Source organism: Ooceraea biroi, chromosome 5 (assembly GCF_003672135.1).
Source record: "Ooceraea biroi isolate clonal line C1 chromosome 5, Obir_v5.4, whole genome shotgun sequence".
NCBI classification, from domain to species: Eukaryota; Metazoa; Arthropoda; class Insecta; order Hymenoptera; family Formicidae; genus Ooceraea; species Ooceraea biroi.
Window position 1 is genome coordinate 2,071,005 of NC_039510.1, and position 27,054 is coordinate 2,098,058.

The 27,054-nt window shown below is 45.3% G+C and overlaps 2 protein-coding genes across 7 annotated transcripts in view; one reads left to right on the forward strand and one right to left on the reverse strand.

Moving 5' to 3' along the window:
• LOC105279217 (teneurin-a) overlaps window positions 1–22,000 on the forward strand; it is a 458,941-nt gene extending 436,941 nt beyond the window's left edge. For 4 of the 6 annotated variants that reach the window (XM_011338851.3, XM_011338853.3, XM_011338855.3 and 1 more), the window contains 12 exons: window positions 259–466; window positions 4,501–4,527; window positions 9,570–9,689; window positions 12,143–12,327; window positions 12,814–12,965; window positions 13,354–14,012; window positions 14,122–14,357; window positions 14,550–15,643; window positions 15,873–16,098; window positions 16,250–18,240; window positions 18,409–18,592; window positions 18,677–22,000. In XM_011338851.3, the coding sequence (XP_011337153.2) occupies window positions 259–466; window positions 4,501–4,527; window positions 9,570–9,689; window positions 12,143–12,327; window positions 12,814–12,965; window positions 13,354–14,012; window positions 14,122–14,357; window positions 14,550–15,643; window positions 15,873–16,098; window positions 16,250–18,240; window positions 18,409–18,592; window positions 18,677–19,638 (6,044 nt within the window). In that variant the 3' untranslated portion in view covers window positions 19,639–22,000. The remainder of the gene's footprint in view (window positions 1–258; window positions 467–4,500; window positions 4,528–9,569; window positions 9,690–12,142; window positions 12,328–12,813; window positions 12,966–13,353; window positions 14,013–14,121; window positions 14,358–14,549; window positions 15,644–15,872; window positions 16,099–16,249; window positions 18,241–18,408; window positions 18,593–18,676) is intronic. The other 2 variants (XM_011338852.3, XM_011338854.3) reach the window with 2 other exon arrangements.
• A 1,525-nt stretch (window positions 22,001–23,525) lies between these two features.
• On the reverse strand, window positions 23,526–26,775 carry LOC105279220 (tetraspanin-9). The gene is made up of 6 exons (XM_011338858.3): window positions 26,584–26,775; window positions 26,299–26,481; window positions 25,948–26,118; window positions 25,739–25,828; window positions 24,906–25,025; window positions 23,526–24,828 (listed from the first exon to the last, which is right to left on the reverse strand). The coding sequence occupies exons 1-6, from the start codon at window positions 26,770–26,772 to the stop codon at window positions 24,733–24,735; spliced, it is 849 nt and encodes a 282-aa protein (XP_011337160.3). The 5' UTR covers window positions 26,773–26,775; the 3' UTR covers window positions 23,526–24,732.
• Between the last annotated feature and the right edge of the window lie 279 nt (window positions 26,776–27,054).

A 27,054-nucleotide genomic window follows, 5' to 3' on the forward strand; every position in this document is an offset into this window, starting at 1 on the left:
TATTATTATAATACCGATCTTATAAATTATATCAAAATAGTACAAACATCAATCAGTAAAAATACCAGATATCATCCAACAAAAACCCGGTTGAAATCGTGATCTTGATTATTTTTATCGATGATAAATATCCGAGTGGATCTCTTAAAGAGAAACAAAGTAGCGAGGAAGAAAGAAACAGACCTGGAAAAAGTAGATAGTACAAAATTCATGGAGAAAGCGAACCGCAGCGGATATCTAACAGATCGCTTTTCTCAGATGGCATGATGGACTGCTCTGACAGCGAGTGCTGCACGCACGACGCTTGCTCAGATCATATCATGTGCCTTACTAGTAATAATCCCGTGGACGTTCTCCTCCGGAAACAACCGCCCAGCGTCACGGCGTCCTTCTATCAGCGGGTGAAGTTTCTCGTCGAGGAGAACAGCGTACAGAGCTACGCCCACATGGACGAGTACACGGAAAGGTAAGATCGATCATTTCCACTCGGACGGATTAAAGTTCGAATTAGAGTTCGCTTAGTCCGTTACCGTCATAATGTAAGCGGAGGAATAATAACGTTCCCGAGCGACCGAGCATCCCTGCCGAAACGAAATGGATCTTCGCTGCCTCGCGGATCTGCTGCGATAAACCGGGGATAAACACTCGCGTTTAGTTTTTCCCCGCATTTAACTCTCGCGCGTGAACGTGGCAACGACTCGGTCGATCGTAAACGTTGCACATATAATATTTAACGAAGATAAAATAGCATAGCTGCGTGTCACATAGTTTGGCCTTTTTACGACTTACTTTCATGCGACCGCGCATTACTTTTCTCGTTTTTATCGTTAGCCAGAGACACGCGTATTCATCGTGTTTGGTTGAACACTTGCGTTAGTTTTTTGGTACGGCACGCCGTGGACTTGCCTTCGAGAAGCGAAGTGCAGTGAAAACGTCCTGGGAAACGTTATTAATGTCCAAATTTTGTGCAATTTTACAGGACTGATGAATTGAAATTGTAAACGAAAACACAATATGTCGCGTCACGCTGCACAAGCGGTTATCGAGTTACGAATGTGACTGTGTAACTTGCGCGTTTCAATCTCTGGTAACAGTTTACGATGGGGGTGTATATTTTCTCATGTTCACGCTCATTTTATACCTTTCTCGTATGTGATCCTTGGACATGTTATACGCAACGCGGAACGCGCACCAATAATTTCACGTGTGGATGGGACAGAATTAATCAAAATATATTTTCAGCCGTCTGACACGCGCGTGTAATGTGTTCCCAATTTTATCATAATTTAATGCGGACCCGTAATACAAATTTCATGTTTGCGAGGTGCACATTTAATACACGCGAACTATACAGCCGCGCGAAATAGTGAGTTTGACGTTCAGAGTGAACCTGCATATTTCTACTTCGTGTTTTATAAATGCGGTAACAATGAATGAAAACTAGTCGCGCGAATATAGCAAGTTAAATAGTTTATAAATTCGAAAAATGTCGTAGTTATCGACATCGTTATTTTATATGAACCTGCAGCGCGATAAAAAAAAGAAAATTCTTTGTTTATTAAATACATACGTCGCACGTCGAAACTATTGGTCCACGAACGCGCATCGCAAATATTTTTCCAAATGGAGATATTGTTTATTAAACTGATTAATTATTTATTAAACTGATGTTTTCTCCCCATCGTGAGCGGCCATTGAGCGCTGAAAAATTTGATCGAATCGTTATGAATCCACATCCGTGACAGCTGAAATATCAGGAGAGCCCCCGGTGGGTGAAACCCTGCAACCCTCTAACCGTCCTTTTCCTATTGTTTCACCCCTTTCCCCCCTCCGAATGCCAATTGTATCGATGATCACTTCGGAACCATTGCCAATCAAAGGTATTTTGCTGATCTCTGCGTATACAATATAAAAATTTCAAATACATAGTTTGAATTGGTTTCAAGCAATCAATATCAAATATAGTATAGCAATAAATGATACAATAAATGAACAAATAAATTCATGTTGCAATTACTACCATTCATTTTCATGATCGCAAATATATGAAAAGGATAATATATATATGTATATATATTTTGTTAATCTGAAAAGGATACGTCGTTGAATAGCTAGAATTTGCATAAAACGCTATGTTCTAAAATACATTTTAATATATTGTATCAGATATTAAAAGATATTAATTTAATGTTATATTAACGCAATCAATTGACGAATATATACATAGTACATCTTACAGTCAATAAGAGTAACATTTCAGACAATGTAAGATAACAGATTAAAGGCAAATCAATGAAATATAATCCAGCTGTTGTAGAAATACTTTCAATAAAGAATAAATTTATTCACATTTCTCTTTGTTCGGCATTGATGAAAGGATTATCGATACGTGATGCGGCTGAACTAGAAAAGGTCGCGAAGGCACTTCGGGGGAATCGTGTATTTTGTCTAGTGTTTCTCCTCTGTGTGTAGCCCTTTACCACCACCAGTCACCCTACAGCCGAAGACCGTAAAGAAAAGAAAAGAAAAGGAAAAAAAAAGAAAAAGAAAAGAAAGAAAGGCACCGTTCTGCCTACGGACTGAACGACGAAAGTCAGCATAATGAGAATATGCTAGACACTTGCTTTTATATTTATCTTATCAGTTGATTGATTTCACACGCGTGTAATGTACTCTAGGCGCTGTTCGTTATCGTAATAAAGTGTAACAGTAACGCGGCTCGCGCACGCGCGCGCGCATACAGTACAACAGTTAACGTTTCATAAGAAAAGGACAGAGATGCATTTTCAAAATTGCCTTTTTCCCGGATAGCAAATAATCTGGCCATTCGTTAAGCGATTACCAGGAAGGAGTTCATAGATAAAAAGCATACGAATGGTTGAGTCAGACGGGCAGATCGTGGGATATTCCGTTAACGAGAGAATTTGCAATTATCTGTGAGAAAGTCCGTCCCGACTGAAAGCTGTCGGTGTCAAAAAGTGCACAAGCGCCGTGACTCGCCCACTCGTAAAAGTATTTCTAGACATGGTAGACACAAGTTTGAAATTTCTCGTACCGTCCTCCCTTGGTTTTTGCTCCACGGAACTTTGTATACGGTGCGTATAATAAGGTCCATGTTGTCGTCGGGGAGTTCCAGAAGTCGAGCATCTAGAAGTATTGTTTCTTGTCCATTGTCCGTTCGTCTCGTTGATGCTGGAATATCGATTACCATGCTGAGTATGCCCACGGCCGCACAACTCGCTCGCTCGCGCAGAGAGCTTCCCTTTAAAAGGATTCACTTACCTAGAAGTCTCGATGTCGCGCCGTTAATCTTTAATTCCTTCCGGAGTATATCCGGTGGCCATATGCTTCTCCGCGCATCTTCCTTTTGAAATTTAGATAACGCGTAATGTGTACAGCTACTTTCGACTGTCGAGGCTTATTGATGCATTAGAAAAATCAGTCGGTCCGGATCAATAATTCTCTTCAGGCATCCATTATTCTCGCATTCTCATCTTCAAAATTCATAAGTCCCACGGACGCTCCTCGACACGGTATTTTTCCTCCATTAGAATATTCATGTCCCTTTCGGGAGAGGCTATTTGCGTTAACCTGATATATTTCAACGTATTTGCTCCGAATGAGAAAAAGAAAACGAGAACAAATGCTCGCATGAGCGTCCCGCTCGTGAGTCAGCTATCCGGATCAGCATTGAAGGTTGTGCTCCGGCTGCGTAATCAATATTCGAGGATCGTCCTTCTGCCTGGGCCCCAGATCGACGCCGATGGAAATCTCCTCTCGTTGTCAGTCCGAGTTAGACCCTGGTTAGACCGAACTGATAAGAGTTTCCCTCGGTCAGTCCGTCAGGGTGTTCGCGCCAAGGGCGGCGTCATTCAGTGAACCACCCCCCGGCCGAAATGACGCCGTGCATTAACATACATGGCCGGTCATTCCGCCGTGTCGTGTCTCCGGGCCCTATTTATCATTATATACATATGTGTGTGCGTTGCGTAGTTTCCAACTTGTGTCTGTCACACTGTATACCACTCTATGTTGAATGAGTCCGAGAGTGACTGCGTTCATGTTGCGTGACTGGAAGGATCGCGTGTGTGATGGGTATGCTTGATTAGTGTGTGTCTACGTCTATTGTTTCTGTAATGGCGTGTGCGGAACATTGCGAGGAGCACTCGCGGGATCTCCGTGGCCGGTCCAGCTGGTGCCGGAGACGGAAGAGCCCGTCCGTCCGAATCCCGGTTGCGCGAGACTCGGTGGATTGGAAACGCGCTCGCTCGCGCGCGCGGTCGGAGATTTTGCAAAGAAAATAGAAGGAAAAGAGAAAAAAAATTAAAAATGAAAAAAGACAGAAAAAAATAATAGTGAAAAATGCCCTTCGGAGGGCAATTGGTCGAGAAACGATTGCTCGCGCAATGCTGCGTACGCGCATCCGTTTTTTGCCCGCAAACGCGGGTTCTGTGACCGTGGTAACGCCCTTTCTTCTCGTTGGTTTTTTCCCACACGTAGTACGTTCTGGAGTTCCTTTACACCGCGGTAAGTTGCAGCTCAAGCTCTCGCTAATCGTTCTCATTATCCAAAAGATAACAAAAAAAAAGAAAAGAAAAGAAAGAAACAAAGTAACATCTCTATTGCTCGTTTCGCTCGTACATTCATCTTACATGTCTTTCGTATGACCCATTAATATGTAACACATATGTATCTCTATATATCGAACCTCTTAGCCTGTGCCTATATTCTGTCATTACCTTCCTGCATTTCGTTTTCTTTCTCTGTTTCTCTCTCTCTCTTTCTCTTTCTGCCTTTCTGTCTTCCTTGATCTATGTCCATGTAACAGTCTATTATCATTTCTCGTTATACTATTTGCGTTTTCTCAATGTTTGATCATACTTCGCTTATTTGTCTGTCATCTCTGTCATCTCCGACATCATTTTCGACTTTACTTTGTCCATTCGCTGTCTTTCTCTATTTCTGTTTCTCTCATTCTCTTTTCCTCCCGCGCTTTCTCTCCCTCTCCCCCTTCTTTCTGTCTTTCTCTCATTCTCTCTCAGCCACTGTCTACCTGACTGATCTGTCCATCTTTGTTCAGTTTCGCGCCCCATGGCCTCGCTTCCGTTGATACGTACAGGAGATGAACCGTCGATGGTTTTTGCAGCGGTTTATCCCGTTCATCGCGCGCACGCGTCTCTCTCTCTCTCTCTCTCACACACACACACACACATTTTCTCTTTCTGTCATCGAGTTTCCGCGTTCATATTTTTATAAAAATAGTCGAATGTGTGTGCTCGCAAATAAAAACGCCATGGACTTCGAAAAAAAACATACGAACGAGAAACAATCCTCCTGGCATCGATATCGAATTTACAGCAAATATTCGGTAACCTACTTTTTTCAAAATCCTCTTTGTGCGATATGTTATCTCTCTTTCTCTCTCTCTCTCCTCTTCTCTCTCTTTCCTTCTCGCTTATACTAGATCCGCGTCGGAAGCGGATCTACGCGCGGAACGAGCTTTAATCGCGCGGAGGAGACGAACATTTCGAAGATCTCGAAGAGGATCGTGATCCTTGTAGATCCTACACATCGCATCCGCTGCGATACGATCTATCAATACCACGGATCTTCTTTTATCTCACGAATATACGCCTGTACGTGTCAGCCGAGTCCCTGAGCCATGGGCGATAGCTCTCTCTCTCTCTCTCTCTCTCTCTCTCTTTCTGCCTCTCTCTCTCTCTCTCTCTCTCTTTCTCTTCACGTATACATTAAAGTCAACCGTACGAATTGTCTCTCTGTGTTATCTGTGATATGTCGTCAGATTGTCGTCTCCCCTTTCTGTTATGTCTTGTCTTTTTGTCCCTTAGATGCGTTAGCCATGACTGATATATATATGAATAGTATGTTACAAGTCGTGTGTACTTACCAATCCCCCGGTCTTGTGTTGTTTGTGTTCTTGCCAGGCTTGCACTTTATGTACCATCCTGTCGAACTTGTCTCATAGTGAACGTCCTAAGCATTTCATACACGAACGCTGAACCTTATTGCGCGCCTCTTGCGTGAACGACTGTTGCGTTCCTTCTTTCGTTTTTTCATTATTCCTCTTTTTTTCTGTCACGTGTATGTCTATATATTTATGTATATTTATATACGATACGAACACGAGATATAATAACTTAACAGGTGTACATGTACGCTTTCTGTTCTGTCTTCGACGGATCGGCAAGTATAAGAGCTAATCGGCACCGTACAGACTCAAGATGAAGGACTCCCAAAGAACCGTCCCTCCTTGTCCCTTGTCTGCGTCTATTATCACCTGTCTAAAATGTGCCAACCACCCGACACCACCGACCCTGTGTCTGTCTTTATCTTATCCGATATCCAGTGGAAAAATCGAAACCCACCGAAAAGATCAGACCGATCAGACCAGCCTCCCGTTCAACCCCTCGTCCGTCCGAGCCCCGAGACTCTCCCCGTTCTACTGTTAATGATGCTTCTTTCTGCGCGCGGGGAACACTCTCGCTAATCCACCGATGAGATCATTCCAATTGAAGATCACGCGATCCCTCGTATTCGCACTCGGCGTTTCCTCCGAGATCGGTCCCCGACGTTCCTCGTTCGCGCGAGGAACGGGGCGCGGAAACGAACCGCGAGGAGAGAAAAAGAAAAAAAAAGACAGATCAATCGAAAGGAGGACTCGCGAATGGGACGAAAGAAAAGAGAGCGATCTCTCGTTCGCGCGTGAAATTCGGCGGCGCAGGAGAAAAATAGAGGAGAAGACGACTAACGCCGGGTCTCAGATCGTACCATTATTCCGACGATATTTTTTTAGGTGTGCGCGTACTCTCCTTTCGTTTCACCCGCACATAGGTTGACGACGACCGCCTCTTTTAGAAGTATCATGCACTCGAGGATCATCCGTTTTTTTTTTCCGTTTACCATTCACTATGGATTTTTGGACGTACAGTAGTGACGACTGTGCCTGCCACCTTTTTGCTGTGCTCGAACTTGGAGGATCAGCGCACACCAGCTCCACGGCACACTTTTGATCCCCGAGGCATCTAGATCAAAATGGCAGCACGATCAGCGATCGAAACCGGCTGAACGACGGATTTTACATCTCGATTTCTCGCGTATAAAAAAAACTATATATTTGCGATAGTGGCATGAACGCTCGATCAATTGGCGAAGGATATACATTTCCGTGTCCAAGGTAAGCACGTCAGAACGAGTAATTCTTGGACGAAACACTAATGCGAATTATGATGCTTCACGTTTCAGAGTTAAAGCGCCTTGAAGCGCGAAATCTGGTTATTTTCTGGTTCTTTCATTCTCGTACTTTTCTTGAAACAAGAATATACATTGCTATACCATATAAGAATCATGTATTGTTATCGATTAAGATATTGGACTTGACTGCTGATTCGTATGATTACTTTATGGTATAAAACCATGTTCTTAGTAAGCGAGCTTTTTTGTATTACGTGGAATCTTTATTAATATTTCGTCTGAATAATTATTTAAGAAGATAGAATCCTGTTAAGCAATGCAAACGAGACATCCAATCGATACTGCTTCATCTTCAGTTTATCCATGTATAAATTATATCAGGAACCTTGGTTTGATCCGGCAAAAATTGCATCTGTCCCAGATTAATTCCGGTCTAAAATATCCCGGTTTCGATCTCTGAGCGCACTAGAATCCTCGTTACTGCTGGATAATCGGAAATGACGGTCCACGTTCGACTCGATTGTCGACGTCATTCGCGATATTGTGGACACGCACGATCCTCCAAGAACGAAGATGCCCCCCATACGCCATCCTTTAGAGACCGATAAATATATATATATATATATATTTTACATATACCGAATGTGCAACCGAGGGGGGGGGGGTATATAGTTTGTTACACGGCGCGGCCGTAGCTCGTGTCGCACGTGCCGCGTTTACATTCGTCACCCAGCATGCGCGGTGTAACAAGCTATATACGCTCGTATATATGCGCGCGACATGTCGCATATATATCTCTATATACATTTTATATATATATTACCTTACGTACCTATATACATCGATCTTTCATTATATTCAGCGCACTACACGAATTGCTTAAAAGATATTCAAGCTTCAGACACCCCGACTCTCTTTCTCTCTCTTTCTCTCTCTCTCTCTCTCTCTCTCTCACTCTTTCTCTCTCTTTCTCTCTTACCGAAAATCCAATCCGACTATTCCTCATCCTCTTCCCTCACAGATTCCAAATTAATATTATTATATTACATATTACATCTCTATACTACTACAATCTATACAACGTGACTGCATGCCTCTTATTCTCACGAGGTAAATCCAACCGCGGCCCCAGTCATCTCGCGTCGTCTTCTCTTCCCCGTCCCTTCCAGCCTTCCTCCGCCACCCTCCTTTTCTCCTCTGACCATCCGCCTCGGGACGAAGTATCATCTTTTCTTTATTCTTCATTTTTTCTTTTTATTTTCTCTCTCTCTTTTTCTCTCTCTCTTGGTCTCTCTGATAAAGTTTCGAAAGTCAGTGCCGAGAAGAATGTTCCCGCCTCGCTGCCACCGCCACTAACGCGAATGCTGATTCTCTCTCGCGAGCACAATGCATCGTCGAACGCACTGCGCGTGTTCCGCTACCCTCGCCGCCACCGCCGCCGCCACCGCCGTCGCTGCTGCCGCCGCCGCCGCCACCCTTTAGTCCCTTACCCCTTCATTCCGTTTGCCCTCGCCCCCCTCCCCCCCTTGCCTATACCGCGGCATTGTTCTATTTGTAAAATCAATTTGTATCGCTCCTCGATTCAGCCAGAGGCATTAGCTTCCCTTGTACGTGGCAACGCGGCCGTCGAATGTCGGCCGAATGGAGTTGCGGATTGTATTGGCAGCGAAGTGAGAATATTGGATCGCATTGAACCGTTGACCGCGGAAGCTGATTTAACAGGCGAAATCGATTGCTCGCATACGCGCCCGCGTAAAGACACGGATCGCGCCACCGACCGGAGGAGTATGATCGCGTTATCCGTTAATTAGACTGGGCACTAAGTGGGTATTAACGGTGCCCCGTTGTTCGGGATCACTGGAGACTACATCGCGAAAACGTGCGGCTAATTCGAACGTGTAGCTTTCGTATCTTGCTCGATATCATCGAGCTATCGATAGCTACAGAGATTCATTAGGACGAAAATGATCGAAAACGTTCATTCAAAAAAACATTTCGTCAAATTTATACGTTCACGCTGCATCGTATTGAGAAACCAAAACAATTAAAGAGAAGTCGATCATTCGCAATAGTTCTACGTCGTTTAAGCAGTACAATCCTGGGCCATCCTTTGTGTTTGAGTTACGCGAACAATGTTTCACCGGAGCAATGTGAAATCCATGGATTTTTCTTCATCGAGTCAAACGGGATAGCTTCGCTTCAGCGCGCGCCCGCCAATCACGAAATTGCATTCCGATCGTAGACAGATGTAAATCGTGTGAGAGAGTGTTTCGTTTTAAATCAGCATTGCGCGGATTAATGGGTCGACGAAACGATCCCGCTTCGGTGGACTCCGATATATCTATAATTTGTAACAGTCGAGTTGCGGTGATGCGAGGCCGAGTCGTTACCGAACAAGGACTCGGAATAGTAGGCATCAGAGTGTCCGTGGACAAAGAGGCACGCTTCGGATTCACCTTGACCAGGACTGACGGATGGTAAGAATAATAAACCAATAAATCAATTCATATTTATTTTATTCAGCTTCGCAAATGGCAGTTACCATGCAATCGTTATTCACCAGCTTTTTCCTTTTCTTTTTAATAAATTACAATAAAGTAACAAGATTAACAAGAATCAATGATAAATTTAAAGATATTCGCAAACTCTAAAGACAAATTGATCTTGCGAATCCGAGTTTGAGATATCGATTAAAACTCTCGAATAACGTTACTTAATTATAATTTCTTGTAATTAAAAGAAGTGATTAAGATAAATTAATTAATGATTATTAGAATACTGCCATTTGAGAAAATTAAAAGGCCGATCATTGCAATATATGCGTATTCCAATATAAAATATAAGTAGAAGAATTCATCGTCTTCTCGTAAATCGCACAAGTCAAACGAGTGCTTCCGAGTTGGAGTAATTTCATGAATACATACGTAAATGATATTAATGATTTTAAGCGTGCATTCTGGTTTGTCGCTAATAGGTATGGTAATGAATAGTAATTCGTATTAATAATTCACCATTACGCACGCTGAGGCAATTATGCAGTTCACATTTTAAGCCGATGTAGTTATTACTGTGGCATAATATTATTTTGAAAGAGGGATTTGCGCGATTATGACGGACATCCATAACGCAAATGACGGGAACCACCGAGCGTAATCTAGATTATTACAACATACATGCATCGTCATCGCACTCCGCGGCCGCGTTTCAGGACGTACCTGGAAATTCGTTTCTGCTAATCGCTAATTATTCTTGAGTGTCGCGGCCAATGATACTATGCCGTGCCAGGACAAGATAATGTATCGCTGGAAGTAGATTCGAGGGAAGAGTTACATGTACATCAACTTGTTCGTTATACATCGGCTTGCAATTGTAGCAATGAACGCACACGTTGTCGTCGTCGTTGTCGTCGTCGTTGCCGTCGTCGTCGTCGTCGTCGTCGTATTAGCATTTGCACATGATGGGTACGACGTGTACGACCAGAGCTGGACGTCGTCCCGCACGATAGTATCAAGGCTGCATTGTAATGAAAGGGGGAAGCGGGATGGGTGGGTGGTGTGCGAGAACGACTATATCAGACGAGGTATACAGTAATCCTGGCGAGAATAATTCTGAAACGGGAAAGCAGAGGAGTTGGGATACTAGACCACATCAAAGCCCGAGCTAATGATGTCGAAAGCTTACTAATTACTCCGCGCAAACCTACGTACCGCGCTTAGTCTGTGGCTCTCGTGGCGCATCGTGGGGTCGTCGAAATGTGTTCGCGCATCGACCGGATTCACTCGTTACGAAAGTTCGTTTCTGGCCCTTCTCTCGCGATTTAATTCATATTAATCCGGACGAATGGGAATCCGTACGGAGCTCAACGGAACATTGCGCCTACTCGTAATTAATGCCCGTAAATGCGAAATAACAAGCGCGCACGCATTATTCTATTCATTGGCGCAACCCCTCATTTATAATATCGCTATAACGCATTATAACTTAGAATCTTTTATGATAGCAATCGCATATTAATACAAAATCCAGTTTTACATTTTGTTTTAAATTCTCGCGTAATAATCTTCCAATGCATGAGGCATTGTAAGGGAATAAAATATTTATAAAAGCTGGTGGACGAACTAATTGATTTTGTGAAGTATGTTGTTTAGCCCGGCAAGCATCGTTATTTTATGAAAGTGGAGGAATTATATTTTTATAAATAGTTTAATGGGACCGTTAATCTGACTACATTAATGATACAATAAGTGTAGTAGTACCATAAATCCTGTTAAAAACGTGTTTCACAGTTTTTGTTTCGCGCTACTCCAACTTTCAGAAAAGCCAGTAATTTTATATGAGGAAGGATATTACTTCATTAAATCCCATAGCGCACTTTTGAACCTCGGCACAAACTTAAATAACGAACGGGCTTGAAAGGAAGGAATTACAAAGCACGTACAAATAAAACTTTACTCTGTTCATTGTTCATGCCGATAAGCGGAATGCACGCTCATAATAATATCCCAAAGTAGTTTTAAAATTACACATTAGTACTTTAGAAGTAAATATTGCCTCCTTTGACTACTACCAATATTAGATTAACAATTTGACATTATTCTTTATTAAGAAAAAGGAATGAAATTTCTCCTATCCATAAGAAAACATGAAAGAACGAATTTGCAGAAATAAAAAGATTTTTGTTACAATCAAGTTGCATTTTCCGTGGAAAATATTATGTACATTTTAAAATTCAAGTAGTTGAGGACATTCGCATCCAGCAAACTCTAATCAAACTAGATGGAAGCTTTCAAGCCACGCGTTCCAACTCGAAGGCCTCGTCGGACATTCGTTTCTGGATAGAGCGAGCGCACTATCTTGATCGACCTACGTCGAATGCTCGCGTAATACTGGTGGCAATGGAGTTCGAAATGCATTTACGTACTTTGATCAGGTTCGACGTCCTTGTCAATGGCGGAGGTGCCGTGACGCTTCAATTCCAGCGTAGTCCCTTCAAGCCCCTCACGAGGACCGTCTTCGTACCCTGGAATCAGATCGTGGTCCTGCCGCCCATCGTGATGGTCCTCAGCAAGGAAGGTGAACCGTACAAATCTAACCAGCCGCCGAGTCCGGCGATGGGTAAGCATCCATGGATACGTAGGTATCCACGATTTTTTCGTGTCGATCGGGTTCGGTATATGTATTACATATGTATGTATATATGTATAATATGTATATATATTTCATGTTGTCTTACTGGTCGGATCGCGTTACCCATTAACAAACGTTTCGATAAATTCGCACATACGTGCTCGATCACGTGAAACCAAGTCTGCTGGAAAGGAAGGCTAACAAAGGAAGCGGACAGCTCGGATCTCTTTCTGTTTCTCTCTTTCTCTCTCCCCTTTTCTATCTCTTTTTTTTGTCGTACCAATTCCATTAAAAAGGATTCACGTAATTTATTATCGTTGTTCGCGGCCACGTCGGATCGGATTCGCGCGCGTCCGCGTATCTTCGCGAGTGTACGTTTTCAGCGCTGCTTTCAACGTGTGTGCCGTCTCTGTTCCGTCTCTGAGTGTTATGTATTTTTGAGTTTCTTATTGTTTATGGAGTACAATATAATAGGCTTCCCAGGGATTTCAATGGGACTCTTTAGCGAGCACGGCCCGTGCTTGGAGCACGATCACGAGATGCTACGGCCCATCATCGTCAGCACGTGGATGCCGGAGAAAGTTGGCGGTTTGCCTGGAAAGAGCTTGGTCTTCTCTGAGAGCCAGGTAAATTTCTATTTCGGAAGCGATCCAAATCAATTGCGACAGTAATTGTACCAATTGAAATAAAGCCCTATTAAACTTGCTAGTTCGAGATAATAAAGGACACAATACAAGACAATGAAATTACCACAATAAAGAACTGATTTTAACATGCTTATATCTTCTAAAAATAATCGTCTAAAAATAATTATCAACCCCAATAGCAATTAAAGGCAAAATTTCGATATAAAGGATACATAAATATTCACAAAAACAAATCTCTCGCACGTTGTTCGTAAAGGAAGCTAAAGGGAGAGCATCAAAGTACACTGCGCACGAATATGACAGTATTTACGATGGCTATCGTGGTGTCACGTAACTACTTTAACGCGACGTTAAATATCGCTTGCAGATCGTACAGGAAAGCATCGCTATTCCGGGTTCAAATCTCCACTTGATGTATCAAAGCAGCCAGGCTGCAGGCTACCTCTCCACCGTGAGAATGCAACTGACCGGACCGTTCATCCCGAAATCGCTGACGCACGTACACGTACACGTAGAGATTGAGGGCTCGCTCCATACAAAAACATACGAGGCTGACCCAAATCTGACGCACACGTTCGCCTGGAACAAGAGGAACGTTTACAAGCAGAAGGTGTACGGCGTGGCACAGGCGAGGATTTCGATCGGCTATCAGCACTCTACTTGTCCGTCGGTGATATGGGAGACGCAAACGGCCATTCTGCAGGGTTTCGATGTCGACATCTCCGATATCGGCGGCTGGGGACTTGACATCCATCATCATTACAATTTCCACGAGGGGATCCTGCAGAAAGGCGACGGCTCGACCCTCCACTTCAAACAGTACCCACGCACCGTGAAAGTGGTGATGGGCACCGGCCTCCAGAGGAGTCTAGTGTGTCAGAATTGCAACGATCTCGCTAAGGATTCCAGACTTTTGACACCAGTGGCCCTTACCAGTGGGCCCGACGGTAGCATCTATGTTGGCGATTTCAACCTCGTGCGCAGGATCACGCCTGAAGGAAACGTCTACACCGTCCTGATTCTGAGGTAATTAGATTTGTTGCAGAAGAAACCTCAACTCGGAATGTCGCGTGTCGAAAATTCGTCGATGAGATCGAAATGTTTGCTAACTTAAACACAATTCCATCTCTTTCAGCGCGACGCAAGTGGCATATCAATACTACCTGTGCATCTCGCCGGCTGATGGACACTTGTACATCAGCGACCCGGAGAAGCATCAAATATTAAAGGCTCTCTCGCTGGAGCAGGTACAAGATCCCAGTATCAATATCGAACCCGTGGTCGGTAGTGGCGAGAGATGTATTCCTGGTGATGAAGGACATTGCGGCGACGAGGGTCCAGCCATCCACGCGAAATTGGCTCATCCCAAAGGTAAGGAACGAATTGAGACGTATCAGTCATCCACTTGAAGGGTACTCGCGCTATTAGAACGATTCGGAATAATCCAGATAATGCTACCGAAATTGCGAGCACATATTGTATTGAGAAATTCGTGTATTTGAAGATTATTCGGGAAAATAATTTTGGAAAACGCAGTTCATAGTAAATATGTGATTCCCACAGGGATCGCGATCGCGGCCGACAAAACAATGTATATCGCCGATGGAACCAACATTCGTGCGGTTGATCCTCGCGGTATCATACACACGCTCGTGGGACATCATGGTCATCACAACCACTGGTCACCCGCACCTTGCATCGGAGCCATTCCCGCACATCAGGCCCAGTTACAATGGCCAACTGGACTAACGCTAAGCCCGCTAGACGGATCATTGCACTTTATCGACGACAGGCTGGTCCTAAAACTCACCAGCGATTTGAAGGTGCGGGTGGTAGCTGGGACACCTCTCCACTGCACCAGCAGTGCAAACGGCAATAATAACAACGAGCTATTGAAGATGAACTTAACCAGCACTCTGAAAAAATTAGACGAAGTGCTTGGATCGGTGTTGGCCGTCGGTTTCAGTCCAACCGGCGAACTATACATAGCGGATCGTGATTCTCATCGTGTGAACTCCATCAGGATCGTCGATTCGTCTGGGAAAATGTCGCACTTTGCTGGTCAGCAGCAGGAGAGACTGCGTGGGCAATGCGAGTGCAACAACACTACGCCCAGTAGCAAAGACATCGACGCGTGCACTTGCACGGACGATACCAGCAGCACGGAGACCCTTCTGTCGTCAAATGTCAAGTTCACTGCGATATCCGCCCTGGCAGTGTCACCGGACGGCATTCTGCACGTGGCCGATCAGGGTAGCCTTCACATCCTCGCCCTGCAGCCGTACTTGCCGAATCATGACGAGAGTGGCGAGTTCAACATCCCATTCCCACCTTCAAACGAAGTCTATGTGTTCAATCGTTACGGTCAGCACATCTCCACAAAGGATCTGACGTCCGGCAAGACTCGTTATTCATTCCTGTACAGCAAGAACACGAGCTTCGGCAAACTGTCTACAGTGACGGACAGTGCGGGCAACAAGATTCAATTCCTGCGTGACTATAGCAGCGTCGTCAGCTCCATTGAGAATACGCAGGATCACAAATCTGAATTGAAGATTTCCGCGGTTGGATTCCTCGAGAAGTTATCGGAACGCGGTAGAGCGGAAATCGCCCTCGGCTACGATGGGTCTACGGGTTTGCTCACCAGTCGATCAGGAGTAAGTTGAAAATCTTTATCATTTAATCGTTATTGATATTGGAAAACTTCCATCGATTGAATAGATATACTTTTTCCTTTATTTTTTTCGATTGCACGGAAAAAAATGTTAAGAATTTTAATGCTAATAATTTATTGCTTAATGGAAATATATTTCGAATCAAAATCTACATCAGTTAATATCTTATGCAAAACTGTATCAATGCAATGTGCAATATTATAATTTTCAGGGGGATGAAACGTACATATATAATTACGATAGTCTGGGACGTGTCACCGATGTGATACTGCCGACAGGCGAGAAGCTAAAACTATTGTCGGATTTGTCTGATGAGGATGATGGATTGTTAGTAAAGGTGTCTGCACCACTGCAAGCTTTATCGAAAGGTGACAAACAGCGAATCGTGGAGTTCAAAATGAAGAACGAGAAGTCGAAGATGTTGACGATCACTGACGGTATATATTTTTTCAAACTTATAATTTCTTAGTTAGTTTTTATTTTATTTATCACGAACTACGTCTTGTTACAGTTATCCGTCTAATGCGTTTTATTATAATAAAACAAAATTATTAATTTCTAACACAGTTCATGATTTTCCATTTGCAGGTACTAAGCTTCTGAAGGCCATTGCGTTTACGAACAGCAGCCTGGAAGTATTTCTACCTGGTGGTGGTCGACTACTGAGCGCGGCGATGACGAAGCACCCACTACTGGAGGCAGCTCTACCAGTAGAAGCGGAAATGTTGCCTATGTGGAGCTACCAACTAATGTCATTGGGTGAACTGACAAACACCATGACGACCACGTACAACCTAGTCGGAGACGTCAGCCACTTCCAACAGACGCTCAACAGGGAGATCTGGGTGAACGACACGCGAGTGATCGGAGTCGAATTCGAACAGGCGTTTAGTCGCGAGACGTTCTACGACAAGGCAGGAACTCCTCTATTGACGGTCACCTTCGATCAGGCCGGCCTGCCGCTGGTCTGGCAGCCGCACGAATTGGGCCACAACCTCAGCATCACCTACGATCGCTTCAATAGAATCGAGAGCTGGAAATGGGGCGCTTCCGATGAATCCTACGGTTATGACCGGCACGGCCAGCTGGCAGAGATTACTAACAGCAAGGATGGCACGAAACGTTACACCTATAACGATTTCAATATGCTATCGATGATCACGCTTGCCAGCAACAGAAAATTCGCGCTGCAATACGACGACGATGGCGGACTACGACACATCATTCTGCCATCAGAAACCAAACATTCCTTCTCCTGCCAAGCATCTCTTGGTTTCCTGCGAGTCACATACACACCACCCGGAAGTACCCGAGCTTACTTGCAACATTATAGTCACGATGGGAATCTGCTGCAGACTGTGTTCCCAGGTGATGGAGCACGCATCGTCTACAGATATCATACCTCAGGCCAAGTGGCGGAAGTTGTGCACGGCGACGGCAAGAGCGAGATCCGGTATACCGAGAGCGGATTACCCTCTGAAGTGATACACACTGAGAGAGATGTAGAATACAAATGGGACTATCAGTACAGCGCGGGATTGTTGGTAGAAGAGCGTATCGATTTTGGTGCGAAGACTGGCTTGAGTAACGCCAAGTTCACTTTCGAATACGATTCGAACTTCCGGCTGGTCGCGGTGCAGGGCAGAATAGGCGGACAGACTTTACCACCGCACACGATGGCCTACAGTCCTCGATCAGGCACGTTGGAGCAGATTGGCCAATTTAAAGTCACCCGGCCTCAGCCCAATGAGACGACCGTGTTCGACGGCACGGCGTTGTTCTTGCGCACCGTAGACGACCGGTTCTTAGAGACACAGGTCATGGTGACGATTCATCGGATGGAAGTATTCAGGATGGAATTCACGCACGATTCGCGGGGCCGCATCAACCAGACGAGAACGTACACGCGCAACGTCGCGGTCAATACGTACACCAATGTGAAGAATTACACATGGGACTGTGACGGTCAGTTGACTGGCGTAGAAGCTCAAGAACCCTGGGGCTTCAAATACGACGCGAACGGTAATATGCTATCGCTCACGTACCGCGGCAACACGATCCCAATGGAGTACAATGCCATGGATCGAATAGTGAAGTTTGGCGACGGCATTTACAAATATGACAACCGAGGCTTAGTGGTACAAAATGCCAGAGAAGAGAGGTTCAATTACAACGCTAAGGGACTTCTCGTGCGCGCCATCAAACGTGGCCGCTTCGACGTGCGTTATTATTACGATCATCTGGACCGCCTGGCCACCAGGAAGGATAATTACGGCAACGTCACGCAATTTTTCTACAACAATCAGAAGCGGCCGCATGAAGTGAGCCAAATATACAGCCCGCGTGACGGTAAATTAATGTCACTCGTCTACGACGACAGGGGACACCTTATATACGCGCAAGTGTACCGTCATAAATATTACATCGCCACTGATCAGTGTGGTACGCCGATAATGATCTTTAATCAGTACGGAGAGGGCATCAGGGAAATTATGCGATCACCCTATGGTCACATCGTTTATGATTCAAATCCCTATCTTTACTTGCCGGTTGACTTTTGCGGTGGACTTCTGGATCAGGTAAAATTCTAAAATTATTAAACCAATAAGCGATAAAATTACTTATATTTTAATATGTATGTTATTTGTTGCATTTTTTTGCACCTGATTAAAACTGTTTGATTGTACAGTAGCTGAAACCTCCTTTGCTACATTTCCTATCCTGACGTGTAAATTTCTGGTTTACAGGTCACGTCCCTAGTTCACATGCCGAACGGAAAAGTCTATGACCCGCTAATAGGTCAGTGGATGTCGCCAATCTGGGAGAACGTACTGGATCGAGTGGATAAACCGACGAATTTGCACCTCTACAGATTTAACGGAAACGATCCGATCAATGTCAGGCATACGAACAAACCGAATCAACCAACCGGTAGGTTTACCATGATGTCATCCTCGAGACAACTTGCATTAATTATACCTTATCTTATTATCTCATTTTTCCCTCGCATTACAGATCACATATCATGGCTGACGCATCTCGGATATGATCTGAAGAGTCTAGCACCGCAACTGTTCCCGAACGAGCTGCCGGACAGCCTCGTACCGCAGGCATTCGATCCGGGCGCTTCCATATTTGGCAGAACGAAGAGAACGCGCAATCTGGGCGTACAATCCGGCTTCCTCGCATACATTGCCCAGAGACACTCGGGCGACGCGGTGAGCCTGTCGGCGCCGCCACGGTCCGCCCTGAAAAAGGACACCAGCGAACTGATACCTAGCCGCTTGGGCGCTGCGTCGGATCCACCGTTCGGCAAGGGTATCCTGGTATCGAGAACCGCCGATGGCCAGGCAGTGGTGTCCAGCGTGCCGACGGCGAACGCGATCTACGGCGACGTTTTCACGTCCGTGTTCAATCGCTCGTACTTCCTACCGTTCACGTTCGTCGTGCATAGCGCGCAGCAGGATGCTTTCTACTTTGTGAAGGAGGAGACGTGGCGAGCGAGCGAGGATCGTGGACAGCTGAAGCGGCTGGGCGGCCAGGTGAACACTACGTTCCACGAGAACGAGAACGGCAGCGGCAGCAGCTCGCTAATCGACGTGAAGATACACGGCGCCAGCTACGTGGTGAACCTGCGCTACGGCACCACGGCGGAGAAGGAGAAGCAGCGGCTGCTGCATCACGCGAAGACGACCGCCATCAGAAAAGCGTGGCACCGGGAACGCGAGGCGCTCAAGCTGAACATCCTCACGTCGGTCGAGTGGATGATCGCTGAACAGGACGAGATCATGAAAAACGGTCTCGCGTCCAACTACGAGGGCGAGTACATACACGACGCGCAGCAGTACCCCGAGCTCGCGGAGGACCCATACAACATCAGGTTCGTGAAGAAGTCCGTCGATCAGTCGAGCAAGAAGCGACGCAGGAGGAGAGGTGCGTCGCCCTGCAAGCTCTGGTGGATAGACAAGATGTGCTAGAGTGAGGTCGACGTCGTCTATTTCGTCGTCGTCATTGTCATCGTCATCGTTGGCGTCGACACCGAGCGTCAGTAATCGTATCGTACCCCCGCCCCCGCGTGCGTGGGGACATTGTCCAGTACGTCGATGCCTGCGGGAAGTTTCGAGTGAACGACACACCCGGAGCGAGCGAAGGATGAATGAGAAGTCGACGAGAGGGATAAGAGGGATAAGAGAGAGAGAGAGAGAGAGAAAAAAAAAGAGGGAAGAAAGAGGAAGAGAGAAAAGCCGAGCGAGCCGCTGCGTAGCACGCAGCAGCAGCGCAGCGTCCGTATATGCGCACCGCATATATAAACGTACTGAACACTATCAAAAAAGTTTTATACCAAAGTCTATTTGTGTATTTCGAAGATGCCAAAAACACTATAACGTTATATTATATATATATAATATATTATAAATATATACATATATATATATTATATGCCGCGAGATATAGGGTACATAGTGCGTAAGAGCGTTTAAGGGTACACGCGCGGGGGAACGCGGGTTTCGCCGAGTATATTTCGCTCCACGGACCAGCTGTGCGACCGGTCTGCGACCGATTTTCGCAGATCCGCGAAAGCCTTACGAACGACGGCGACTGCGAGGGAAGAGAGACTGGATCGGGAGAGGGTGTGTGTGGCCTGGTTCCGAACTACGAAAGGGAATACTGCGAGAATCTTCTCAAAGATATGTACGGTGCGACGCAGAACTTGGAGAACATTACTGCCAGTTTGAACTCGACTCCAAGGAGCCTGGCTGTGTTCGCGTGAAGCAAGGCCGGCAAGCTCGTCGCGAGTTTGTGCTCGAGGCCTAAAGTAAAACATGGCAAACCGTGGTACCGTGACGACGCGCCGCATCGACGCGAGATAACTATATAGGCAAATTGCGAAGAGCGAAACGAGGGAAGAGAAGAGAGCCGAAGTCGAAGAGCAGGCCATTCGTCGTTGAGGGCGACTCGAGTGAGAGAAACTAGTCAATACATAGCTTTACATCCACCTAGTGGTCCTCTTCAGCGGAGATTCATGCAGAGTAAATGCGAGAAGCACGTGAATCGCAGAAGGACTGTTGCCATTGGCATGATCATGATGAATTGGACGAGTTTGCCTGGCGCGGTCGTCCCCGTTCGATCCGCGCGATATTTTAACGTCGTACTTAGAAGAAGCGCGGTGGAAATGCGGTACTCACAACGGCGGACGCGGTTGTTGGAAAGCAGCGGAAAGAACGCAGAACGCGCGGCACGTGTCTCAACAATGAATGGCCCCGTGAGAAGCGGATGCGGACTGAGGAAGAGGAATCGTAGACGAGAGACGATCCTCTCGGTGTTCTTCAGGAGAACTGAGAATGGCGATTGCGCGGTCTCGAGCTTGAATTCCGTTCGCGGCTTTAGACAGTTAAGGACGAGACGAATTTGTATTATAAAGTGGTGCTTTTCTTGTACGAGAATGAGAGAACGAGCGCGTGAGAGAATGAGAGAATGGGGAGAATGCGAAAACTACTGAGCGAGTGATAACTCTGCGACAAAGAGCGTGCATGAAGACGTCAGATACCAATAGCGAGACTAAACGTATTTTTAACATGTGATGTGTCCTATCCGTAGCGTTAAGCGTTCCCGATCGCCGCTAATCGGCGATCCGCATCGCGTGCGAGTGTGTGCAGGAACAGATAAGTCGTTCTGTCGGGATCGACGGCGGGAAATCCTCCCCTGTGAACCATTCCCGGGGGATCGCGGAAGCAGGAGCGCCGGATGTTCGCGAGCCGACGTTCACGTAAGCCGGACACAAAGGGAAGATGAAGGAGGGAGAGAGATGGACTAATTGTCGGTAAATAATACGTATACAAGTATCGCATATTTGTGCTTGCTGGATATGAACGTAACGAATGTCAACTGTGTTTCCTCTCACCGGGAGTACTAAGTATGTGTGTCTCCGAAATTATTACCCCGATAATCCCACCACCTTCCCACGCGCCAAGTTCCGATCATTTCGCCTGCTATGCGCGCGCGCGCGCGTGTGTATGCGTGTACCGTGTGCGCCAATGGCCCGTGCATCGGAACCCATGTGCATCGAAATCCCCTTATCACCAGAAGTCCCTCTCGTATCACTGCCCATCCCTGTTTCCACCCTCCATTCTCCTGGCGAATCCTTCTCCCTCTCCCCGTCTCCCCAGTCCTGTGACGATCCCGGATCTATCGATCCATCGCGCGTATTGTTTGCTCGTGTCTCCACGAACGCGTTCGTACTCGCCATTGATATTTTGCAACGCGGCTTTAGAGACGGTGCCGTTTATGGATATAGCTAGTGGCACAACGACATTGCTGTCTGAATAGATGAAGGAAAAAGAAAAAACGTTATCTATATGCTGAGTGTATAAAAAAAATATATATATAAATATAAATATAATATAGAGACATAGGGAAGCTTCGTAACGTATTTTTAACTCGAGCGAGTGTTTAGACCTATTTTACCCAACCGACGCATGATCCTAGGAGACGTCCGAAAGACGTCCAAAGGGGTGTCCGAAAGTTCAGGACGTCTTTGCGGCTTCTCCTAGATGCTGCGTCGTCTGGGCAAACTCCAAACCGCGGTCCAAAACGAGCTCCCATCGACGTCACGCGTATACGCGCTCGCGTCCTCGACGAGGACGATCCTTTTTGTACATTTCTCGTTCTCGTCGCGAGCGCGAGCGCGCGGAACGGAACTCGCTAAATCGCGCGTGCGAACGTCTATCTCCGCGCGTGTTCACCATCGCGTTCATCTCGCGGACGGCCGCGCGGACGAACGAACTCGGTCGTCGAGCTGCACTCCTCTGTCGCTTATCTAACGTAGCCAAAAAAAAATCGACCATCCGTCTTCACGTATCGTTTCATTCTTCGCATTCGGGGGAAAGCGTTCACTTAAAAATATCACTGTCAAGAGCTTCGATCTACACTCGCATTCGATTTCCCTCGCGAGCCTCGATTGCCCTCGTTTCAATCGGCTTTCGACTACAGATTATAATTGGATATACTATATGAATTCGGTAGTGATCCCGTTATTAACCGTCGGCTAACGGCGCGTAATCCTGTCCAGTGTTTGTAATCGTGATGCTGAGGAGAGGTCAGCCGTCTCTCGCATTTCGATGGAATGGCCGAGAGAGTAACTTCCGTCAGAGCTTTCCGAGGGCGTCCGGCTTCCCCTAGACAAGCGAAACAAGAGTGCTTCGACACATTCACGGGCATCTAAACACTCATCGTCCTTCCCTCGGCCAGCCAGCCCCTCACACCTGTTCCCTCACACTCTTGATCTTTGACTGCATTATTCGCCGTTGCGCTAGACAACGGTGCGTTCAAGGGAAAGAATCGACTATTTTTAAATATCACGTGTCAAATTAATGAGCGGGTCAGGTAGTCGCGACCGTGTTACATGAACGAGGAGTCATCCTTGCCACTCTCTCCGTTCGACTCGCGAGGCCCGATCGTCTCACGATTATAATATTAGGAAAGAATAAATTCGCTCTTTAACTTCCGTGAAGTTTCATCTCGTTTTCGCGAAGACTCGTTCCAGATTCGTTTGCTCCTCCCTACGGACGATCGCGGAGGAAGAGGAGGGGGGGACCGCGACAATTCCACGTATTTCTCTAATTAAAAGAAAAAAAGAAACGAAGTAGAACGCGCGAAGAAATAATAATTGTATGACATAGATAAATGAATAAATATATATGAACATATTGAAGAGAATATATATAAATATAAATATATACGTACACATCCACCAATCACACACAGTCACACAAGATACACGCACACGAGAGGAGCTAGAGTGGCCAATTATAGCAGTATCGTCGATCCATGCATTGCTGCGCGATTTATTCTCGAAACGCGCGATTTCGGGGACGATTCCACCCCGAATAAAAAAAAACAAACAAAAAAACAGCAGATTCGGAATTCCGGAAGCGTGACGGAAGTCGAAGACGTAAGAGCGATAGACAAAGAAAGAGAGAGAAAGAGATCGTGGATGTATGCGTGCGTGCATGAATGTGTGAGCGAAAGGAAGAGAAAGATACGGCGTGAATATGAGAAGGATGAAGGAACAAGCGAGTAAGCGAAAAGAGAGGCAGAAGAGTCAGCCACGCTAAAGCTACTACGACCACTACCCTAGATAGATTACGCTACTTTGCCGCTGATCTAATTGTTTACTGTCACGTGTTGCTGTAAACCTAAACCTAACGATACGATATTATATATATATTTTATTTATATAATCTAATCGACTGTATTTATTGTAAATAGTCACGATGTTTGCTATGATATAATATATCTGTAATTGGATGGAACCTGCCTGGAAACTGCGCCCAGCCCTGTCCCACCCCCAAACGGCAACTATATCCACGTATTGGACATCGTACACGGATATACACGGAGTATACACTGCGCACACGATCTACAAGCACATACAAGTGCATACAATTTTACATACACGCACACGCGAACGCAACACGCACGCACACACGGCGGCGTACCACTGCCACAACTGTTAGCGGTAATTCAGAGATGATAAATTGAGAGAGAAAGACAAATGCGCGTTAAATTATCACTATGTCAATATTTCGTGTGTGTCGCGTCGAACAGGGCGATCAATTTCGTGCGTTAAGACGTTCCGTTTCACCGTAGGGAAAGAAAAGAGGAAAGGGAAGAGGAGGAACTTGTCTCCGCACTATCCGGTTAAGCCTCGTTCGAACCCTTCCGTGAACGAGGATCCGTTACGATGATCACGAGTAATTTTTATAAATGTATTTTTTCGTCCCCTTCACCGTGTGCCCCTGCCTCCCGCGTATCGAGAGCGCGTCCCAGATTCGATGATCATCGTAGAAAAGCGCCGGAAGCGAGTTAACTTCAACGGAATCCCCACGTAAATCACTCTGCAGCGCGGCAGACAGCGTTACGACCCAACCAGCATGTCCAATAAACTTACGATATTATTATCTTAAGTACAATATATTAAGTGTTTTCAGAAAATATATGATCTATATATGATAATAAAATAACGGGAAAACGTTCCTCATCGGACTTGTCATTCACTTCTGACTCATCGTTCATCCCTGACGTCTTTGGGTCACCTGATCCCCCGACGAATGACTCGCCCCGAGTGCTCTTCTGAGTAAACCGAGCGCCAACAACACGCTTCCTAACTGAAACACGATTGATTTTCCTTGTTCTATCTTTATCTTCATCAAGCGTATAGCGGTACCAGATTGCCGAGATTTACCAGAAACGGAAACACGATCAGCATGGAAACCGAGGCGGCGTGGACGTACGATTTTAACAGCAGTAGTGCCCCTTTTAAACATCCATTTTTATAAGCCACGTTCTCGGTCATGTACAAACACTGAAAATTATGCAGATTGTATCGGGAGTTCCGAGTGCGGATTCTGCGTTAATATCGGTGTCCATTTTCAAATTAATGTTGCATATCGATTACATTTCCTCCGTATTTAGTTTGTCAATAAAATCGGATAACATGTTTGCTTAATTGAAAATGCATAATTTAAAATCGAAATACGTTAATATGCTCCATAATTATAATGGTAATTATGCTTGTCTAGCATAAATATGATGCTTTATTATTATCATAACTAATAATATTAATTTAATTAATTGAAAATGTTTTATTTACTAAAAAAATTAATATAAATGGTTGAAAATGATGACAAACTCGAATCGTGACTTCCGAGGAACAGGAAAAACAAGATACTTCCGAGCACGTATAAAGGGATCGAGATATTATTAGGCACGACCGGATGTGCGTCGCGCGTGAACGCAACTTGCTCATTTCCCAGGGCAAAAAGGAAAAGGCGCGCTCTGAATTCTGCCGCGTGGCAGAAAATGGATCGAGATATAACGGGCACGACTAAGCGAATTAGTTTTTGGATGGAAGCTATTTTATCTTCCCTTAATGCACTTAAGCTCTCTACATTTTATCTTCAGGTGGATATTAATTTAATAGTATTATACATGTAAATGGCTATTTCTATCGCGTGTTTCTATCGCAAGTATCTCTCGAAAATAATTCGTGATGTAAATTGACTTTTCTAAACTTACCTCGACAACCGATACAGCGCAACAGCTTCGTGGAATGTCCATTTGATAATCCCACCAATCGTTGGAAGATTTAATTCCGCAGCATTTTAGCTGAAACACAATGTGTGCTTCGATCAGCAATTTAAAAATGAGCAACTGCGAGTGTGTGTATTGATCACATACGCGCATGCACGTGCACGTAACATGAAGTCTACGATTTTAATTCTTACATATCTCTGAGTATTATCCCACGCTTCCGTGGCCCAATTCAGAGACTGATAGTTTGCCACCGAATTGATCATGTCGTCTCGAATTTTTCTCGCAATTTTGTCGAAAAACGAAAAGCTCATCGTCACGCATACGAATATCGCACAAAGAGCGATCGATTGGCAAATCAAGTACTGAAATATGGAACACGATAATATAGAATACTGCCAAATGTTTTGTTTATTTTTTAACATTTAACTGTTAACAGAGAGACGCGATTTAATATAACAATATCTTGCGAGATCCGTTTTAATTACAAACATTTCAAAAACATTAATTTTCCCTCGATCAATAATTCGCGATCGATGACTCACGAAAATCATGAAGTGCCTTCTTCTCGCCACGACTCCTACAATTCCCGTAAAAGCCACGAGGGATACAAATACTCCTAAAATTAGCAAGATCGTCATGGCAAGCCGCTGGCCGTTTAATCTGGACGTAAAATCTCCATCGGCTAGCATCCATGCGGATGTCACGATAGCGGTTATACCTACGAGCTTAATGAATTCCAAAATTCACTCATGCATATTGTCCAACACATATGAATTTTTTACACCGATAATGTTGTCAGAGGTATCTGTTTTTCTGCGAGGACTTACGAGGGCCATGCCATTGAGCAACAGGAAGGAGAATTTAACGCATTCGTCCGGCAGCCGCCTCGAAAACAATTCGCGAAGGAAAGCGCCGATATTCTTAGCGCTTTTTTCCGATGCGACGGTTTCGTCGTCTCCGGGAACTTCGTCCTCGTACGCTTCAATCTCGTTTGCATCGTCGCCACGGCCTATCATGCCCAACCAAAATTCTCGCCAGGTCATCACTCACGTTACGAGACTTTACGAACATGCTTATGAGGGATTTACTGTGCGCAGTAAATATTACAGATTTAAAGTTTCAAGTCCGCACCAGCATTACTTCTCTCGTAACGCACGTATGCGTTCAGTACTTATGAATACCTTTTAAAATGCAGCGCGCATTTGACGTGTATAACCCCAAAGATCACGTGACATTTCTTGACCACTCCTCGCAGACATCTATACTAGGGTATATTATAGATGCCATTGCGATAAACT

Coding starts and splice junctions, on each gene's coding strand:
- LOC105279220 (XM_011338858.3), bottom strand. CDS start 26,772: ATGATAGGCCGTGGCGACGATGCAAACGAGATTGAAGCGTACGAGGAC. Junction 26,482..26,583: donor TGCTCAATGGCATGGCCCTC/GTAAGTCCTCGC, acceptor GAATTCATTAAG/CTCGTAGGTATAACCGCTAT. Junction 25,829..25,947: donor GGGATAATACTCAGAGATAT/GTAAGAATTAAA, acceptor ATTGTGTTTCAG/CTAAAATGCTGCGGAATTAA.